This window comes from Lagopus muta, chromosome 22 (assembly GCF_023343835.1).
Source record: "Lagopus muta isolate bLagMut1 chromosome 22, bLagMut1 primary, whole genome shotgun sequence".
Taxonomy (NCBI): domain Eukaryota; kingdom Metazoa; phylum Chordata; class Aves; order Galliformes; family Phasianidae; genus Lagopus; species Lagopus muta.
The window spans coordinates 5,085,018-5,104,044 of record NC_064454.1 but is presented as its reverse complement, the minus strand read 5'-3'; the positions used below and the strand labels follow the sequence as shown (position 1 = coordinate 5,104,044).

Sequence of the window (19,027 nt, the reverse complement as noted above, 5' to 3'; positions counted from 1 at the left end):
AAGCTTGTGATGTTCTCATCCCAGGGTTTTTGTTGTAGCCACCAGGTTATGCTGGTTTTAAGCATGGCTCTCAAAATAGAAGGCAAGCTGCAAAGAGTTTGGGATCCCAAGCATGGGCTTCACGGTGTTTGTCTTACAACAAAAATACAGCGTTTGGCGTCAGCGCTCACAGCTGAAAAAGTGTCTTCATGAGGTGCATGTGTGATGAAAAGGTGCTTGTTTCCCTGTGCAGGTTACGGATTCAGCCATCCAGCCCGCCCCCAAATCACCCCAATAACCACCTCTTCAGGCAACCAAACAGCAGCCCACCTCCTGTGAGCAGCAGCGTGCTGCAGCCCCACGGTGAGTGCTGACAGTTGCCTGAGCCATCTGTGCTCCTCGGGGCAGCAGAGCCGTGTGCTGCTATCCAGCCTCCGGGAAAACAGTGCGTGGGGGAGCTGGGGGCTTCGGTCCCCCCTGTGCTCAAATCCTCGTGCAGTTTGCTGATGATGTAAAAGATTCTCCATCTGGCAGCAAGGGCTGGTGTTATCGAGAGCGTGCGAGGATCTGCCAGCTGGAACGTGTTGATACGTTTCTTGTCATGAGATCCTTACTTATCACTCCCGGGGGTGGGGAGGAAGGGCTGATATTCTTGGGTTGATACAAATCACTGTGAGCTGTGCTTTGTTTCTCTTTCTATGCAAGAGGCTCTAGCTTGACCCTTGCACCCTGACGCAGCCTGTCAGAGTTGCCAGCAGTAGGGCTCTCCTTGCTGTGCGTCCTGGGGCTCTGCGTGCTGCTCTCTCCTGAGCCTTGCCCTGGGCTGATTTGGGTGCTGAGAGTCTCTGTTCCTCGTAGGTGCAGCCTCCCAGTCCCAGTTCCAAGGGATGCCGTCCCACAACACGATCTTCCCACAGTCTGGTAACTGTTCCCCTCCCCCAACCATGGGGCTGACGTGTCTGGCCCTGCAGCAGCAGTCCCAGGCCCAGCAGGTCACCATCCAAGTGCAGGAACCCGGCGACATGGTCAGCAACAACCTCCTGCAAGGGGCCTCTGTGGCCGGGCAGGGCACCCACACACGGGCTATGTCCATCAGCCCCAGTGCCAACCAGATCCAGATGCAGCACCGCGCCAACCTGATGGCCTCCCTCACCTATGGCCACAGGCAGCTGTCCAAGCAGCTCAGCGCCGACAGCGCCGAGTCGCACAGGTAAGGCCACTGCACTGCTGCACCACGTCCCCCCTGAGCTGGGAATGGGGCTGGGTGTGAGGAGGAACTGCTGGCTGTCAGCTTCTGGGGGGTTCTTCATCAGCCCCTTGTTTTGGGGGTGAAACTGACTCCTGGCAGCAATTCCTGGCCCTGGCTGGGAGCTCTGAGAGTGTGCAAGGCTGTGGGTTTTTGTGCTTGTGCCAGGAGTGGCTGTCCCTGCCTCCTGCCAGGGCAGGGCAGGAAGTGGAAAAGTTAAGAAGAGTGCTTGAACACTTGCTACATGAAACAGATGCTTTCCCCAGATCATATTTTCTCCTCGGTACAGTCAGGGTTCCTGCTTCCCTTACATTTACTAGCCGCACCACCTTACACTGCAGCTGCCCTCGTGGGTGACCTGGAGCACAGGATGATGGGCACTCTACCTTTGGAGTAGTTGTTGCCTCCTTGCTCTCATGCGGGTACGGTGGATCAAACCCTGTGTGAGGTGGGAGCACCAAAGACAGCCCTGCACGCCTCTTTAGCTGGAGCTGACAGTGCAGTCACTTGTTCTTTTCTGTTCTTTGCAGTCTGAACGTGTACAGGAATCCCCCCGCCAACTACGACCAGGTGCACTTACACCCCCACCTGTTCCCAGAGCAGCCTCGTGTTTCCCCCAGTAACTACAGCCCATCAGGAGGAGTTGGGTTTCCTCCAGCTCAGCAAGCTCTCAAAGTCCCACAGCTTGACCAGTATCCCAATTTCCCTCAAAATGCACATCAGCAACAACAGCACTACACTGCATCGGCACTACAGCAAGCACTGTTGTCCCCAACACCTCCTGACTACAGCCGACACCAGCAGGTACCGCACATCCTCCAGGGACTCCTTTCTCCCCGTCACTCTCTCACGGGGCACACGGACATGCGGCTGCCCCAGGCAGAATTTGCACAGCTCATCAAACGACGGCAGCAGCAGCAGCAGCAACAGCAGCAGCAGCAAGAGTTTCAAGAGTTGTTCAGGCACATGAGTCAAGGGGATGCTGGAAACATGGGCACCAGCATGGGACAGAGCCTGTCGGAGCGTCAGTCGTTGTCTTTGCCTTATCAGAGTGCTGACACCTATCATCCACAGAGCAGCCCCCAGCATCTCCTAAAAATCAGGGCTCAAGAATGTATCCAGCAGGTACCTGCATCAGTGCCACCGCATGGATACGTACACCAGCCAGCTCTGTTCCACTCGGAGAGCATGGAGGAGGACTGTGCGTGCGAGGGCGCCAGGGACAGCTTTCCAGACAGTAAGAATTCAAACACATTGACCAAAGGCTGCCACGAGACCCCTCTGCTTGTAAATGCAGGAGGGCACGGGGACCCAGAATCTTTGCTAGGAACTGCTAATCACGTTCAGGAGCTGGGGACGCATCAATACAGGCATCAGCCCGCTGCTGGATTCAGTAGGAATAAGGTGCCCAGCAGAGGTAAGGCTCAGGGCCACTCGCATGGCTGAAATGCTTTTCCATACTGGCTGCGTGCTGCTTGTGTTCCTGCCAGAGAACACCATCCCTACCTAGTACTGCAATGGTTTCGTGACATATTTTGCATAGCACAGAATTACCTAGATTCTTTCTGGCTTCTGTGGCTATAAATTGCAGGCATAGTCTCTCTAATAAACAGTGTTAAATAAGAACTCTGCTAGATTCTTCTCTTCGGAATGTGACCTACTTCTGTAGGCAGATAAAGGCCAGGACCACGATAGTGCTGCCTCTGAAGAGATGCTGGGATCTGTTGACTCATTTCTTCTTGTTGGGGTGATCCCCCACCAGGTGTAAGTAAGTGCCCAGCAAAGATCTTCTTTCTGGAAGCCCTGTAACGTGGCGCATTCCTTCTCTTAGGGGCAGAACTGTGAGTCCAGGCATTGCTGAGGCTTCCATAAACTTGCAGCATAAGAATGGTGATAGGTGCTGCTAAGTCTGCCTCACGCTGCTCGTGCACTTGGGGAAGCAGCAGTGAGGCTGGAGCCCTGCTTTAGCTGGAAGGAGTTGATTCTAAAGACAGGGAGCTGAAGCTTGCCATTAGCATGTGTCGCCCTTTCCTGCTGGTTGGAAACAGCCCTTGAGCCCTTACTCCTTGGTGGCTGCATTGACAGTGATGTGCTGTCAGAGCTATAATTACAGGCCTTCTCTGTAGGAAAAAGCACAGTCCTACCCCCTTGCTAAGATGGTTTTGAAGAGAGGCTTTCCAGGCTGAGCGGGGTGGATCAGTATTCACTGCAGGACTGAGCTGTACTGGTCTGAAGCCATCAGCTTGCCCTTGGCACAGGGAACCCTATTGCAGGGGAGCAGTGTCCTGGGCACAGGAGGCACTGTTTTGTTTGGAGACACAGCATGGGTTTGTTGGGAAAGTACTGGCTGGGAACAGAGAGGCGCAGAGAGCAGTGAGGGCATGCCAAGCTGTGTCCCTCAGAGCAGGGGACAGGGACAAGGCCTGGCTTTTCTGAAGTCTTCCTTGATTTTGTGTTAGTGATGTGTTTTCTCTCAGGCTTTAATATCCCCATGGTGTTTGCAGCACAAAAGGGAAGAGTAACCTCAGGTTAAGTGGGATTTGAAAGCTGTGGCAGTGCATTTTGAACCAAATCTTGAGTTCACATTGTAATATCTTGGTCCAAAATGTGCAAAGCGATAAGATTTAACCAAGTCAGAAGGTAAAGTTCTGCCCCAGTCCTGACGGTGCTAAAACAAGTTACACAAGGGAAAAGGACTTTAGACAACAAGACTTTGTAAATGAGTAAAAAACGAGCAAATGTTTGCGAGTTGCATTGTGTAAGCACTTCTGACAGGGGCTGTTTGGAGGGCTTGTATAGTAAACTATGCTCTGAGATGCAGCTGCTCAGAGCTTTCCTCCTGGCTTTAATAACCCACTTGGAATCTGGCCTGTGTTACTTCACTTCCAACCAGAGCAGACATCTAGGCAGACCGAGGTACATTTCCTACAGTTCAACCCTGTAAAACCTTGCTGCAAACACCCTGAATGCCCTGCTGCTTCTTGCTTGCCTGTAGCACAACCCAAGTGTTCCAGGTGCTGAGGGATGGCAGCAGGAGCTGTGCACCCCAGCACTGGCACCCTGAGATGGCTTTCTGCAAGGCTGCCATTCTCAGACACAGCTTGGGGTTTTCCAGCCATCCCCTCTGTGGGGACAGGACAGCTGAGAGGGCAAATACCTCCTCCTTCTCTCCAGCTTGTGAAATGCATGCTGCTCGAGGGAGGAGTGCAGATTTGCGGGGGCTCAGCAGATTTATGCCTTCCAAGAGAGTGCATTGACCCTGCTTTAAAAGCCAGTTACAGAAGGTAACTGCAGATCATGAGAGTTTCAACCAAATCTGTGGTTAGGGGATGACTAAACCGCATCCGAGCGGCTCAGCTGCAGGCTTGTTCCAACCTGGGGTCGGAGCACTGCCCGTGGGAAACCTTTCCCCAGTGCTGGGAAGCCGGGTGCCAGCATCACATGCATCGACACAAAGGGATGAAAGGGTCCCTTGCTGCCGGAGTGGGGCAGGGGCAAGGGCAGCAGCCTGCGCTCTGGGCTCCTTACTGCTGCTGCTCCCCGCTGCTGGCACTGCCTGCCCCGACCATTCCCACACTTGGAAGGGCCCCGAGCGCTGTGTGGGCGGCCCTGCACTGCCAGCACTGCCTTACCTCATGTTTTCCTTCTTGCTTTCCGGGAATGCTGGCCATTAACTGAGTTTAACCCCACAGATGTGCAAAAGGAAGGAGGCCGGCTGGACTCTGGGGGCTGCGAGCTCCATGCCTTGCTGCTGGGATGGCGCTCCAGCAGCGCAGTCTGCATGCTGGGGAGAAGCGTGGGGTGCTCAGGGAATGAGCAGGACTTGTTTGAGCCTCAGTAATGTTAGGGACGAGTCTCTGGAAAGCATGCATCTTGCCAGCTCCCAGGGCACAGTCCCAGCCAGGAATGTCTCGCTGCTGGCACAACCAAGAGTTGCTTCCTGCTGACCATTTCCTGCAAACCTGATCGCTGCTGTTGGGATCCACCTGCGGCCGTGTCACATCAGGGCAGCTCCTGAGGGCCCGTGGCCTCATCCCCGTGTTTGTGCTCTGCAGGATTGCTCACCGACAGAGAATTGTTTTCGTGCACCACAGCCAGCAATAGGCTTCTCCATAGCTCAGGACTTTATTCAAAACATCGTGTACTTAATGACGATAGGTTCTGCTTGATAGGAATGTAGCCTTTACCCTTGCTCAGAAGAGCTTGCAGTGCAGATGGACTTTGCCAGGCAGAATGCTCTTGTACTCCTACAGCCAGATTGGAGGAGGGCAGGGAGAAGTCATCTGATAACAACTACTATCCTGGCAGCTCTTCCAGCCAGATCTGTTGCATACAATTGCCAAGGGGCCCTGCTAAGAACATCCTGTGTCGGAGGTGGAGGAGACCCTTCTCCTTCTCTTGTGTAATGTGAGCAATGCATGGAGGAGGGTGCAGGGCGGGAGGGGAGGCAGATGGAGGCTGCTACAGGAGCAGAGAGGTCTGTGGGCCATCCCAGGGAGTCCTGGCGCTCCAGTGCTTGAGCCAGAGGAGCCAGCAATTCCCTTCCCACCTGGTGGGCAGTGCAATGCAAGCGACATTGGTTTGTGCTGCAGTGGCACGTGTTGCCAAGAGCTACCACGGTTCCTTGTGCTAATCTGACCCTTCTCTGTTTCATCTGATTTCAAGAGTCCGTCGTAGGGAACTGTATGGACAGGAGCTCCCCAGGCCAAGCCATGCAGGTGCCTGACCACAACGGGCTGGGATACCCAGCACGGCCGGCGTCCAGTGAGCACCCGCGGCCCCGCACCCTGCAGAGACATCACACCATCCAGAACAGTGATGATGCCTATGTAAGTGGGGAGAGTCCTGTGCCCAGCAGCTCCTGGATGTGTATGGCTTATGGAGGAGGTGACGCAAAAGAAAGGCAGCACTCTTCTCTGCAGGGCTGCTGGGGACGAAGTGCTGTTGGGACGCAGCGGTCAGCATGCCCAGTTTGCTTAATGCTGAAAACATTTTAGCAGAGACCAATGTGGAATTTCTCCTTTGCTCACATGTTGCCTGATTTGTCCCAGAGCTGGCTGCATCTTTCTTTTTGCCCCCAGAGTGTTTCTGATGAAACCATTTGCACTGCCCCAGGCTTGGCTGTGGCTGCAGAAGTTTTACAGATGCACAGAGCCCAGCTTTCAGCTCTGCAGTGCTCAGTGACCTGGCCACACCAAGAGCAAAGAGCAGCTGCTCTGTTTTCTGCATTTTGAATCTCTGAGAACAATCAGACCCAGATTGTGGCATGTTTCTTGCTACAGCTTCCTACTGCTGTAGAGGAAGGCTTTTCTCTAATTAGTTACATGTAAGTCTGGAAGGGAGTCGAGTTGTCCCTCCATTCCACGCTGAGGTGACATTGCCTGCACCTGCACTGTCCCTGATGTGCACTCTGTACTCTTGTACTCTGAAGCCCTTGCTGAAGGCTGGCAGAAACTCCCTGGGCAGCTGTCAGAGGCAGCCGGGGAAGCCGTAGGTGCCTGGCTCTGGTCCCACTTTGATTTGTGTCCCGGTGTCTCCGCAGGTGCAGTTAGATAACCTGCCTGGGATGAGTTTAATGGCAGGAAAAGCGCTCAGCTCTGCTCGGATGTCTGATGCCGTCCTCAGCCAGTCATCGCTCATGGCCAGCCAGCAGCTGCGTGACAGGGAGAGTGAGGGTAAGGAGCTGGCAGGCTGCAGACGTGGCGTGGGCACTGCTGGGCTGCGGGTTGGGAGCTGTAAGGACCTGCGTTGTTCTGACAGCCTGCACTGCAAAGCCACCTCTGCTGCCAGTGAGCTCTGCAGAGCCGCAGGGGTGGAAGGGTTGGCTGCCACTGTGGGATCGAAGCCCTTCCGTGCAGTTTGCGTGAGCTGAGTTAAAGAGAGTCTCTTGGATTTCTCACTGCACTTGAGGCTTGGATGCTGTAACCATCTCTGGCTATGACATACTTTGGGTCCAAACCTGTGGCAGCCTGTAGAGCTCTGTGCTGCTGCTGGCCCGAGCCTGAGCTTGTGGCAGTAGTGAGCTGGGCTTCTTGCTGGCCTGACCCACATGCAGAAGCTGCAGCTCTTTAGTGCTCCTAATGCAAACCCTGATGTTGTTCTTTGATGTTACAGAATGTGGGGAAAGTTTGGAAGCTCAAGAGCATCCCAACCTAGGTGATGGCAACCAGCATCTAAACACCTCTTGTTACCCATCGACATGTATCACAGATGTCCTACTGAGCTACAAGCACCCAGAGGTGCCCTTTGGGATGGAGCAGGCAGGGGTGTAAGCAGGAAGGAGTGAGTATCTGTGTCCTCCTTTTCTCTCCAGCTGCACGTTTGGGCTCTCCTGGATGGCAGCCCTGAAGCAGCGTGACTCTGTGCATCTCCTTCCCCATCCCTTTGCTCCAGCATTGGTGCAGGGCTGGAGAAGAGGCTGCCAGCTCTGAGCTCCTCACTGTTGGCTGCCCCCCCCTGTTTGCTCAGGGCCCTCCTTCGTGCCTTTGCTGTCCTTCCAGAGCCACGTTTTGTTGGTGGGGGCTCTGCTCTGGGCTTTACCCCGTGGGTTTGGACTGGGAATGCGGTGAGGGGCTGTGGGAGCAGAATTGCCATTCTCTGGTATCCCCTAACACACCTCTGCTTCTTCTCTCTGTTGCAGGTTTTATGTACAGCTTTGAAATGAAAAGGTCCATTTTAAACCAACAGTATCTAGCAGCATTGCGCCAAATTGCCGTAGTATTTCTGACTAACTGGAATACCATGGCCCCCTTTCCTCATAATCACTTCATCCAGTGTGTTGTTCCTTCAGTTTCTTTAATTTTTTTTTTTTCTTCCAATTTTTTTGTTGGCCATATTTGCCTGTAACTCCAGCTATCACTGAAATCACCAGAGAACCCAACCCTACGCGTCAGCGGAGCCCGAGCACCGAGTCTGGTTTGGAGGGCTGGTTTGTGAGCATGCGGGGCCGGCGGTGGGAGCAGAGCCCATGGAGCCCACAGGGCAGGCAGGAGCCACAGTGCATCCCTGCCCTGCAGTGCATCCCTGCCCTGCAGTGCTGCTCCTTGGCCCTGAGCAGGGCAGCAGGGCGCTCTGCCCGTCCCCCCACCCCTCAGGTGGGAGCTGTGCTGTCCTGCCTCATCTCTGCTTCTGCTCCTTCCTTCATCACCGTGCTGTAAGGATCACTTCTTCCCCTGCCCTCCCCCACCCCCTTTGTAATTTTTGCATTTCTGATGCCCATGCAATTATTTTTTCCCTTTTAATTTCTTCCTCCTGGCTTAATGTAGGGAAGACAGATTATTTTTTTTTCCTTTGTTTTCTGAGCTTTTCCTCCTGATCATCTAGGATTTTTTTTTTTTTTTTGGTAAATGTTGTTTTATTATTATTGTTATTAATAAAAGGCAAAAGGAATTTCTGTTTGAGAGAAATTTTTAACTAGATTCTGTTCTATATGAATTGTGACATGCACCTTTTGTTCAAAGTATTTTATTTCTTTTAATGACTTTGTAATTGTGACTGGTTTTCTCTCTCGTGCCTGTGGCAGAAGTGGTTTTCTCCTTTATGCAGCTCAAACGTGCATAGATCTCTTCTTTGTTCTTCTTGTTGTTCTTTCCTTGGCTGAGAGAAAGCAAAGCACCCCAGCATCCAGGCCTTGGGGAGCGCGTGGCGTCACCATTGCCTTTGGGACGTTGAAGCTACACCTGAAATCCTTCTTTAATGACACTTTTGGAGTATTTAAAAAATAGATATATATAATAATAAAAGAATCGACCCAGCCCTCCCGAATTTGCACAGAAGGAAGTGTGAAACCAGCATGGCAGAGGTTAATTCGCTATGGCTACCAACGCCTGCCCCCAGCCCCGGGAAAACGACGCCGAATGGATTCACAGGCTGGAAAGCTGGAGAGGAGGAAAAGCCCCCAGCTGGCAGCCGCAGCTCCTGGGGGGGGAGGAGGCGCCGAAAGCCTTTTGCTCTGCGCCTTTGGTTCGTTTTCCTTTTGTTTACACGACACTGTATTCCTGGGAGAGTCGGCCGCCCTCAGTCAGCACCCAGCACAGCAGGGACTCGCTTGTAACCGTGCCATTTCGGTGCCATTTCGCAGTATCACACTTTTCGGTTTGGTTCCGTTTTGGTTTTGTTTTGTTTTTTATCATGGCTTTGTATTGTAGTAATCAATACGCAGTATATGTTGAATGTATATTAATATACTTTGCTATTATTTCTGTTTTTTGGAAATGTCAGAAGTATTTTTTTTTTCTTCCTCGTTTATGTTGGACTAAAAAAAAAAAAAGAAAAAAAGGAAAAAAAAAGGAGAAAAGATAAAAAAAAAAAACCACAAGGAAATTTCAGTCGATCTTTGGTCCATTTTTTTGTCGGTGTTTTTTTTTTTTTTTTTTTTTTTTTTTTTGTGGGTCACTTGCAACTCGTCAATTATTCGGACAGCGGGATCATGACAAATAAAACCATGATGATGATCTTCCCTCGCTCTCTGTTTGCCTTGTTGCTCAACGCTGGGGGCGGATGGGCCGCAGCGCCGGCCGGGAGCGCAGCGCGTTGTGCTGCCCGCAGAGGAAAGGGCGGCGCTGCCCATCGAACCCCCCCTCGGCTGCAGCCTGCCCAAACCCGGCTTCCCTAGGAGCTCCGATGGGGAAAATCCGGAGCTGCAGCCGGGGGAGGAGAGCCGGGAGGGCAAAGCCGCTCCTGGAGGTGGGCTGAGGGCGTTGGAGGTGTGGATGTGGGCTCAGGGCTGCGCCACGGCATCGACCGACCCGGCACTAAGCAGTGCCCCGCTGACCGGCCAATTAACCGGCCCGTCCAACCAACTGCTGCATCCACCGACCTTCCCATCACCAACCAGACCAGACATTGACCAGCGTGTCCGCTAACCTTCCTGTCCACTAACCAGTGCATCTGTTAACCAGCCCATCCCCTAACCAGAGCAGTCAGTAACCAGCCCATCAGCTCACCTTCCAATCCATTACCAACCCATCCCCTAACCAGCCCATCTGTCGTTCCTGTGGGCTCTGCAGCATTACCTAGGGGCCGTGCCCGTGTCTGCGCCCCCCACTCAGCCTCCTTTAGGCTCAGCCCTGGCGCTGGGGTTACGTTGCTCACGTAGGGTCGAGGCTGGGATGTGGACCCGTGCTGCAGATGCTCGGGGCTGAGCCCGAGCCCCACCGCTCGGGTCCGTTGACGGCAGCGGGCACCCAGCAGCCGCGGGGCGCAGCTCCAACCCTCCGCGTCGGGGGCCCGGCGGGACGCGGGAGAGGTGGGAGAAGCGGGGGGGCAGGAGGGGAAGGGGGGTGGTCTCCGTCCCGGCGAAGGATGCCGTGGGGACCCACGGCGGCGGCGGGAGGAGAACGAGGGTTTGGGGTCCGGGCGGCCAAATCCCCGCGGGTATAAACCCGGTGCCCGGGCTCCGTGCCGACCCCCGGGGGCTGCGAGGGGCCTCGACGGGGCTCGGAATCTGGGTCACCCGCAGCGTAAACATCTCCTTGGCCAACACCGCATCCCCGGGGAGCTCCTGTTTGCTCGAGGCTCTGCCAAACCGGCGCTCCTTGGCGCGCTCTCCCGGGCCGTGTGCGCGATCCTTGAACTCTACGCGCCACATCGCCCCGCGCCGGGGAGCGATTTCTTGGGCTGCAGCGCCGGCTTATCTCCTGCGGGAACTGCCCCTCCTGCATAAATAGCGGCGGTGGGGAAGCTGCGGGCTCACACGGGACGAGCGGTGCGAAGCGGCGGCAGGAGAGCGCCGGTAAGAGCCGCGCCGTGCGCCGGGACCTTCCGCGGCACCGGGCTCTGAGCCGGCTCGGGGCTCCGGTCCTACACAGGGCCAACCCGAGCCCAACTTCTCGCTCTGCCCTCAGGTTCAGCCCGAAGATGAGAGGCGTGCTGGTGACCCTCGCTGTTCTCTTCCTGACGGGTACGTCCGAACGGGGCAGTGGGGATGGGCTGAGCCCCACGGAGCCCGCAGCTCGCCGGCGGTGGGGCTCCGACCCGGAGCTCCTGGGCACGGCACTGGAGTGGGATCTTCCCCTCTGCCGCCCCCAGCACGCCGTCTGTCCCTGCAGGCACCCAGGCCCGCTCCTTCTGGCAGCACGATGACCCCAAGACACCCCTGGACCGCATTCGGGACATGGTGGACGTCTACCTGGAAACGGTGAAGGCCAGCGGCAAGGATGCCATCTCCCAGTTCGAGTCCTCTGCTGTGGGCAAACAGCTTGAGTAAGGGGGGAGATGCGTGGTGGTGTCTCTGTGTCCCCATGTCTCTGTGTCCCCCTGTCCCACTATCCTTATATCCCTATGCCCCCATGTTCCCATGTCCTTGTGTCCCTATGTCTCCATGTTCCCATGTCCCTGTCACCTCATGTCCCCATGTCCCCACATCCCCACACCGTGTCTGACCCCGTGCCGCTCTCCCCAGCCTGAAGCTGGCTGACAACCTGGACACCCTGGGTGCCGCGGCTGCCAAGCTGCGTGAGGACATGGCTCCCTACTACAAGGAGGTGCGTGAGATGTGGCTGAAGGACACCGAGTCTCTGCGTGCTGAGCTGACCAAGGACCTGGAGGAGGTGAAGGAGAAGATCCGGCCCTTCCTGGACCAGTTCTCCACCAAGTGGACGGAGGAGCTGGAGCAGTACCGCCAGCGCCTGACCCCCGTGGCTCAGGAGCTGAAGGAGCTCACCAAGCAGAAGGTGGAGCTGATGCAGGCCAAGCTGACCCCGGTGGCCGAGGAGGCGCGGGATCGTCTGCGCGGACACGTGGAGGAGCTGCGCAAGAACCTGGCGCCGTACAGCGATGAGCTGAGGCAGAAGCTGAGCCAGAAGCTGGAGGAGATCCGTGAGAAGGGCATCCCCCAGGCTGCCGAGTACCAGGCCAAGGTGGTGGAGCAGCTCAGCAATCTGCGCGAGAAGATGACGCCTCTGGTGCAGGAATTCAGGGAGCGCCTCACCCCCTATGCTGAGAACCTCAAGAACCGCTTGATCACCCTCCTGGACGAACTCCAGAAGACCGTGGCCTGAGCTGCCGGCCCAGGGACTGACCCCAGGCCATGCCGGCCCCCGGGAGTCCTCGGGGACCCCCCCTTACCCTCCTCTCCCCCCCTGACCCGGAGACCGTCTCAGCTTTGCCATTCTTTTGTCAAATAAACGTGACTTAAGTTATTGGAGCTCACTCAGTCTTTGCAGTGGATGCTGGGGAAGGGGACCTAAGCCAGGAGTGGGGATGGGTCCTTGGGGCAGGGGGCAATAGGGAGAGGGCTGGGGGGCTGCAGGATGGATTAGGGTTAAGGTTTAAGGTTAGCTGTTCCCCAGCCACCACTGATCCCCACAGTGCCAGTCCCAGCTCTGCTCAGGACGTGATCACAGTGACGCTGGGCTGGGAGCTCCCCCTGTGCCACCAGCCCTGTGCTGAGCACTTCAAGAACCCCACCCTGGGCTGGGGGCCAGCTGGGTGTCAGCTGAACACCAGGCTCACAGTGGGGTTACGCATCTCATCACCACTCCACACACACTGCAACCATGGTGCAGTGCAGCGCTCAGCATCCCCAGCCCACCTTCCCCCCCCCCCCCTCCCCTCCTCTCCTCCTCCCCCCCACTGCAGTGACACAGCCATCTCACTCCAGCTCCACTTTATTTCAAGAACCACAACAAAAGGGAAATGGTGCTGCGTGTGGGATGGGGGGCAGGACCTGCACCCAGTCAACCCCCACCAGCCCACAGCCGGGCTACGAGGTCGGCGTCAGCTTCCAGAGTTCGGCCAGCTGCTCTTTCAGCCGTGCCAGCTGCTGCTTCACCAGGTTGGCATTGTCTGACAGCCACCTCCTGCAAAGGGACCACGTCAGAGAGGGCTCTGGCAGTGCTCAGCTCCACTCCCCCCGCCCCGTGCCAGGGGCACGCTGGGGGTCAGTGGGGTACGGGGTGCTGTGGGGCACGTGGTGGCACCTGGCTTGCTGAGCTGCCTCTGACTCCTGCACTGTGGTGAAGGCCGTCTTGACTGCCTCTGTGGCTTGCTTGACGTACTCCTGCACCTTCTTCACCACCACGTCTGTCTTATCGGGAGCATCAGCTCCTGCAAGCACAAACAGCATGGGCACGGTGCACCACAAACCCCACTGTCCCCTCACTCCCCATCAGCCTTACGTGCTCCCACCACCAGGATGGCCGTGCAGATGAGCAGGAACAGGATGGAGACCTTCATGGCTGGGGAGAGAGCAGAGCGGCGGTGTGGGGTCAGGTGTGGCACCCGGCTCCATCCCCTGGTCCCCTGGTGTCTGTCCCGGTCCTGGGGTCCCCACACTCACCTGGCCACGCTGTGCTTTGGCTTTGCTCAGTGGGGGCTGCCCCGAGTTCCCACTTTATATCCTCTCCAACGGCTGCTTGTGCAAAGGTCAGTGGTGGTGCGGCTGCAGGGAGGGGGCCCAGCCTCGGAGCCCTTTCCCCACTTCCAGATTTGCTCTGGATGGGCTCCTCTTCTCCCCCAGCAGGGGTTGAGAAATCCCCAGGGGCCAAGGCTGGGGGCTGTCCATGTGTGCGCACACGTGTGTGGGGTGAGGGTGGCCGTGGGGACATGCGTGGGGCCAGCAGGGGCACACGCAGCACAAGGGTGACATCCAGTGGCACCCGCTGCAAGCAGGGGATGCTGCAGGGATGGCTCTGCTTGGGGTGGGGGCTGCAAAAGCAGGGGGCTGGGTGGCAATGCCCAGCCTGTGTCCTCAACCCCAAACACCCAGAGATGGGGCCACGGCCGTGGCTCCCTGCACCTCGCCGTCACCCTGCAGCCACACACTGTGCCTCAGTGCGGCGTCCCCTCCTGCCTCCATCCCCATTCTGTCCCCTTCCTGCCCCAATAGGCTCTCAGCTCCTTGTGCCCCCCCTCTGCAGGCCGTACCCACACACCCTGGCAGTGCTGATCCCTGGCACCCCGCCGGGTGCCGCAATGATCTCAGCTCTTCGCACACGTCAGGCGCTTCCACGTCGTGACCTTGCTAAAGTCCAAGCTGCGGTGCAGGCCTGCGTGGAAGCCGGCGTGGCTGCTTGGATGCATAAATAGCAGCAGGTGCTGCCGGCACAGCACGTCCCACAACCCGCAGCAGCACAAGGAGCCTTGCTGGCAGCACTCAGGATGTCGCTGAAAGCGGCTGCCTTCCTCTTGGTGCTCCTGGCTGTGGCAGGTGAGGCAGCGCGGGGTCCCGTCCTGCAGGGGGATGGTGGGGCTGAGCGCGTGGCTGTGCCTCAGGGTGGGAGGGAGGCAACTCTGACCCCTGTGTGCCTGCAGGGACACGGGCCGACGTCAGCCCTGACCAGGTGGCCACTGTGCTCTGGAAGTACTTCACCGAGCTGGGCAGCAATGCCAAGGAGACCGTGGACCAACTGCAGCAAGCTGAGATCACCAAGCAGCTCAAGTGAGTGGAGGGACCACCGAGGCACTGGGCCTGTGGGCAGGGGGTGGATGCGGGGTGCTGAGTGCTGGGAGATGGGTGCTGAGTTGGATGCAGGGCACCCAGCGCTGGGCTCTGGGTGTTGGACACAGAGCACTGACTGCCCACCTTCCACAGCACCCTGCTGCAGAGCAACCTGCAGAGCATGAACTCCTATGCTGAGGAGCTGCAGCGGCGCCTGGTGCCCTTTGCCACGGAGCTGCAGGCACAGCTGGTGCAGGACTCACAGCGGCTGAAGGAGCAGATCCAGCACGAGCTGGCCGAGCTGCAGGCCAAGCTGGCTCCCTACGCCGACGAGGTGCACCAGCAGATCGGCACCAACATCCGTGAGCTGCAGGCCAAGCTGAGCCCCTACGCCGACGAGCTGCGCTCGCAGGTGGACCGCAGCACCGGGGAACTGCGGCGGGCGCTTGAGCCTTTTGCCATCGAGCTGCGGGAGCGGCTGCAGGACAACGCCGGCAGCATCCAGGCCTCTCTGGGCCCCTACGCCGAGCGGCTGCAGCAGCAGATCGACAGCAGCGTGGAGGGGCTGAAGGAGCAGCTGACGCCGCTGGCCGACGAGCTGAAGGAGCAGGTGGTGCAGAGCGTGGAGGGGCTGCGCAAGGGGCTCAGCCCTTACGCACAGGAGGTGCAGGATGGCCTCAACCGGCAGCTGAAGAGCCTCACCGTGCAGATGGAGCGGGCGGCCGAGGAGCTGCGCTCCCGCCTGGCTGCCAGCTCGGAGGAGATGCGTGCCCAGCTCAGCCCGCTGGCCCAGGAGCTGCAGCAGGCGCTGAGTGGAGATGCTGAGGCCGTGCGGCAGCGGCTGGCCCCGCTGGCACAGCAGCTGGATGAACGCCTGGTGCAGACAGTGGAGGCGTTCCGGCAGCAAGTGGCACCCATCAGCGAGAGCTTCCGGCAGCAGCTGGTGCAACGGCTGGAGGAGATGAAGCAGAAGCTGGACTCGGGCACTGCTGGCGTGGAGGACCACCTGGACCTTTTGGAGAAGGAGGTGCGGGAGAAGGTGGCCACCTTCCTCAGCACCACAGAGCAGGCGGAGAGCTGAGCCCTCCCCGGCACTTGGAGCGCTCACGGCTTCTCGCCATGGCAGAAATAAACTGGCACTTTGTGATGCACCTCGTGGTCTGTGTTCGTCCTTCTGCAGCCATCCTGGCCTCCAGGTGACCTCCAAATTTGGGTCCCAGGGAGCCTGAACTGAAGCCTGGGATGTCACCACATTGTAGTCTGGGTGGTACATGGGCTTGCTTGGGGCTCTGGAGGTGAAAGCATAAACCTGAGCACCCCACTCCCCAGGCCGGGCCTTAGCAGAACCCCAAGCCTGGCAGGCACTCTGCAGCTCTACACTGCCCTGCTCCAGCCCCTTGCCCCCAGCAGGACCCCGGCCCCCAGCTCCATCCCATTGACGATGGTGACACAGATGGGGCACTGCACATTGGCAGAGTACCCCCAGAGGTAACCTTGCATGCAGTGGTGTTTGCACAGAGCAGGGAACAAGGCTGGACTTTGGCCCCCAGCCCCAGCATCATCTGGATGGAGGCAGCGCTGGAGGTGCCTGGTTCCAGCAGGTCTACTCCTGCCCCTGTTTGCTGGGTTGCTTCAGAGCAAATATTTCAAAGCCTGGGGTCAGCAGCCAGGCAGGAGCAGCCCCACAGCAGCCCGTGCATTGGGCCCTCTTCTGCTCAGAGCAGAGGGTCCAAGACCTGCACCGAGAGCACTGGAGGAAAAATGGTAAAAGAAATATACAGAGCCACAGAGTCTTTGGCATTCTGTAGGGAAGTAGTTGCTCATAACTTGCAATCAAGCAGCCCACATCCCAGGAGCGCTCTCTGGCCCGGGCACTCCCTGCTCTGCTCTCCCATTCCCTGCACAACAGACCCCTCATCCCACACACAAGGAATTTGCCCCGAGATACAAAGGTCAGATGGGAGCAAAGGTCAGCTCCATCCCGAGAAGCCCACAGAACAAACAGTGATGGCCCATTATCGCTGGGACAACAACACACACCAACACACCAGCAATCCGCCCACTGGGAGATGCTGGGGGAACGGGGAGGGCTCACTACAGCTCTGGGGGTTAAGGTCAGGCTGGATGGCTGCAGGCCGGCTGGTGCAGGGCACGTGCAGCAGTCAGGTGACGGGCACTCACGTCATCCCCCAGGCACGCTGCTGGACCTCCACGTTGTATTTACATGGAGTGAGGTCCAAAAAGCCTACCCCTGTGGATGCACTTATCTCTGAGCTCTTCTGCCGCCCGCAGATGGGTATATAAAGTGAGCCCGTGCCTGGCTGCAGCAAGAGGTGACAGCAGCCAGGTGCAGGGCAGAGGTGCAGCCTCGCTGCGCTCCCCATACTGGGGACACCTGGCCTCTGGCAGAACGTGTCTGACCTCACTGGGCAGCCCCAAGCAGGAGCAGCGCTACTCCCAGCTCCAGAAGTGAGGTAAAATTGGGGAGTGAAACATAGGAACGGATGGCCCACGGGACAGAGACTGTGGCATGAATTAACGCTCATCTTCTCTCTTTATCCTGTAGCGTTGCAGCTTGCTGGCCCAGCAGATCATGTCACTGAAGGCTGCGCTTCTGCTCACCCTCCTGGCCACCCTGCCAGGTTGGTGTCTGCGTGGCTCCAGGCTGCCTGGCGGCACAGGGATGGGGTGGAAAAGGGGTGTGGGGGAGCTCTGGCAACAGCCACCGCAGAGCAGAGGTGGCCACGCTCACATGGCGCAGCTGCTCCAGCCCCGTGATGGGTTTCTGAGTTCCCTTGAACCCGTGCCATGACCGCCGTGTGCCGACCTGTGGCCTCGTGACTCAGAGCGAGTCAGCAGCAGGCAGCTGGTGGCCGCTGTGGGCACGGGGTCCTGCAGAGCACAAAGCCCCAGCAGCTGTGTCTCTCAGCCACTTCAGGGGTGGCTTCCCAGGTAACACAGAACTGGTGGAACATGCGATGAAGCCCAAGAGCACCCGTACCCCACACCCACATTCATCCACCCCATCTGCTCTGTGTTTTCTCAAGCTTTGCTCTGCATCCCCAGTTCTGTGGGCTGCTGCAATAACCACTGCTCTTGTCCTTGCAGTGTCACCAGCCGAGCTGGCACGGAATGGCTTCTGGGATTACCTCAGCCAGCTGACCAGCGACAAGGACAGCCTAGAGCAGGCACAGGGCAGCAAGCTGGGCAGGCAGTTCACGTGAGTATCCTGCTTCTGGGGCTCACACCACTCTGAGAGGAGCCAGATGTAAAGCTCGTGCCCTTCCTGTAAGTCAGTGGTGCTTTATTAACTGTGACTGCTACCTTGTACAGAAGCCTGAAGGAAAGCCTCCAGGATGGAGTCAGCAATGTGGGGAACTTCCTTGAGAAGCTGGCGCCTCTCAACAGAGGCATCCAGCCACGGCTGTACCACGACTCTGACAGCCTGCGGAAGCTCATCAGGAAGGAGCTGGAGAGTCTGAGAATGAAACTGTCCCCTTACGTGGACGACGTGCACCACAGAGTCGGCAAGCACCTGGAAGACCTCCGCTATCAGCTGCAGCCCTTCACTGAGGAGCTGCTGGACCAGGTGTCCCTCCGTGCACGGGAGCTGCAGCGCCACCTGACGCCCAGCCGCAACGTGGCGGCTCAGCTACTGGACGGAGTGGATGAAGTGCAGCGTTTCATGGCTCACTACGCCGATAAGATCGCCATCCACACGGACCAGGTGAAGGACATCTTCCAGCCGTACGCCGACAGGCTGGTGAGCGAGATCCAGCGCTCAGTGGAAGAGCTGCACAGGAACGTGGTCCCGCACAGCCCCGCCAGCCCGGAGCAGCTCAACCAGCACATCCGTGAGCTGTCCGCCAAGCTGACGGAGAACGCACGGGATCTGCACCGCAACATCCAGCGCAACCTGGAGCGGCTGAAGGCCAAGCTCAGCCTTCGCCCCAGCCGCCCCGGGGAGCGCTATGCCGAGGAGATGGCCAGCGAGGTGCAGCAACGCATCGAGGAGTTCCGCAGGGACACCTATCTCCAGATCCAGGACTTCACGCGCGCCGTGCACCAGGAAACGGAGGACATGAGGCTGAAGCTGTCCTCCCGGCCCCACTACCCGGAGGAGGCTGCGGGCAGCCCGGCCCCACTAGAGGACCTGCGGGCCAGCCTGGACGCGCTGTGGAGGGATCTGTCACACAGCCTGAGCGAGCGCGGCGGGGATGCGCCCTGACGGCCGGGCACGGGGAGCGGGGAACGGGGCCGGGCGCAATAAAGGCTCCGAGCCACCACGCCTCGCCTCCTCCGCCGCCATCACCGTCCCTCTGCTTCCCCGTCACGTGACCTCACACAGTCACGTGATCTAACCCAATCACACAATACTTCTAATCACGTGATGGTTCACTCCCAGTCACGTGATCAACTAC

The 19,027-nt window shown here is 57.9% G+C and overlaps 5 protein-coding genes across 13 annotated transcripts in view; 4 read left to right on the top strand and 1 right to left on the bottom strand.

The window, feature by feature from the left end:
- The window catches only part of SIK3 (SIK family kinase 3), a 70,791-nt gene extending 62,752 nt beyond the window's left edge, over window positions 1–8,039 (top strand). For all 7 annotated transcript variants that reach the window (XM_048968167.1, XM_048968172.1, XM_048968171.1 and 4 more), the window contains 7 exons: window positions 233–342; window positions 838–1,189; window positions 1,756–2,642; window positions 5,891–6,054; window positions 6,768–6,900; window positions 7,340–7,507; window positions 7,866–8,039. In XM_048968167.1, the coding sequence (XP_048824124.1) occupies window positions 233–342; window positions 838–1,189; window positions 1,756–2,642; window positions 5,891–6,054; window positions 6,768–6,900; window positions 7,340–7,497 (1,804 nt within the window). In that variant the 3' untranslated portion in view covers window positions 7,498–7,507; window positions 7,866–8,039. The remainder of the gene's footprint in view (window positions 1–232; window positions 343–837; window positions 1,190–1,755; window positions 2,643–5,890; window positions 6,055–6,767; window positions 6,901–7,339; window positions 7,508–7,865) is intronic.
- A 2,834-nt stretch (window positions 8,040–10,873) lies between these two features.
- Window positions 10,874–12,366, top strand: APOA1 (apolipoprotein A1). Its single transcript, XM_048968518.1, has 4 exons — window positions 10,874–10,958; window positions 11,071–11,126; window positions 11,275–11,428; window positions 11,628–12,366. Exons 2-4 carry the CDS (start codon window positions 11,084–11,086, stop codon window positions 12,223–12,225), a joined length of 795 nt encoding a protein of 264 aa, XP_048824475.1. The 5' UTR covers window positions 10,874–10,958; window positions 11,071–11,083; the 3' UTR covers window positions 12,226–12,366.
- Window positions 12,367–12,816: 450 nt separating this feature from the next.
- The window catches only part of APOC3 (apolipoprotein C3), a 297,981-nt gene continuing 291,770 nt past the window's right edge, over window positions 12,817–19,027 (bottom strand). For 2 of the 3 annotated variants that reach the window (XM_048968575.1, XM_048968576.1), the window contains exons 2-4: window positions 13,345–13,408; window positions 13,147–13,273; window positions 12,817–13,026 (exon numbers count right to left, since the gene is read on the bottom strand). In XM_048968575.1, the coding sequence (XP_048824532.1) occupies window positions 12,930–13,026; window positions 13,147–13,273; window positions 13,345–13,402 (282 nt within the window). In that variant the 5' untranslated portion in view covers window positions 13,403–13,408 and the 3' untranslated portion in view covers window positions 12,817–12,929. Of the gene's footprint in view, window positions 13,027–13,146; window positions 13,274–13,344; window positions 13,409–13,505; window positions 13,789–19,027 lie in introns of those variants that run through there. The other variant, XM_048968574.1, reaches the window with a different exon arrangement.
- APOA4 (apolipoprotein A4) lies at window positions 14,202–15,714 on the top strand. Its single transcript, XM_048968572.1, has 3 exons — window positions 14,202–14,375; window positions 14,480–14,606; window positions 14,760–15,714. Exons 1-3 carry the CDS (start codon window positions 14,327–14,329, stop codon window positions 15,685–15,687), a joined length of 1,104 nt encoding a protein of 367 aa, XP_048824529.1. The 5' UTR covers window positions 14,202–14,326; the 3' UTR covers window positions 15,688–15,714.
- On the top strand, window positions 16,836–18,842 carry APOA5 (apolipoprotein A5). The gene is made up of 4 exons (XM_048968573.1): window positions 16,836–17,080; window positions 17,173–17,248; window positions 17,715–17,826; window positions 17,940–18,842. The coding sequence occupies exons 2-4, from the start codon at window positions 17,200–17,202 to the stop codon at window positions 18,832–18,834; spliced, it is 1,056 nt and encodes a 351-aa protein (XP_048824530.1). The 5' UTR covers window positions 16,836–17,080; window positions 17,173–17,199; the 3' UTR covers window positions 18,835–18,842.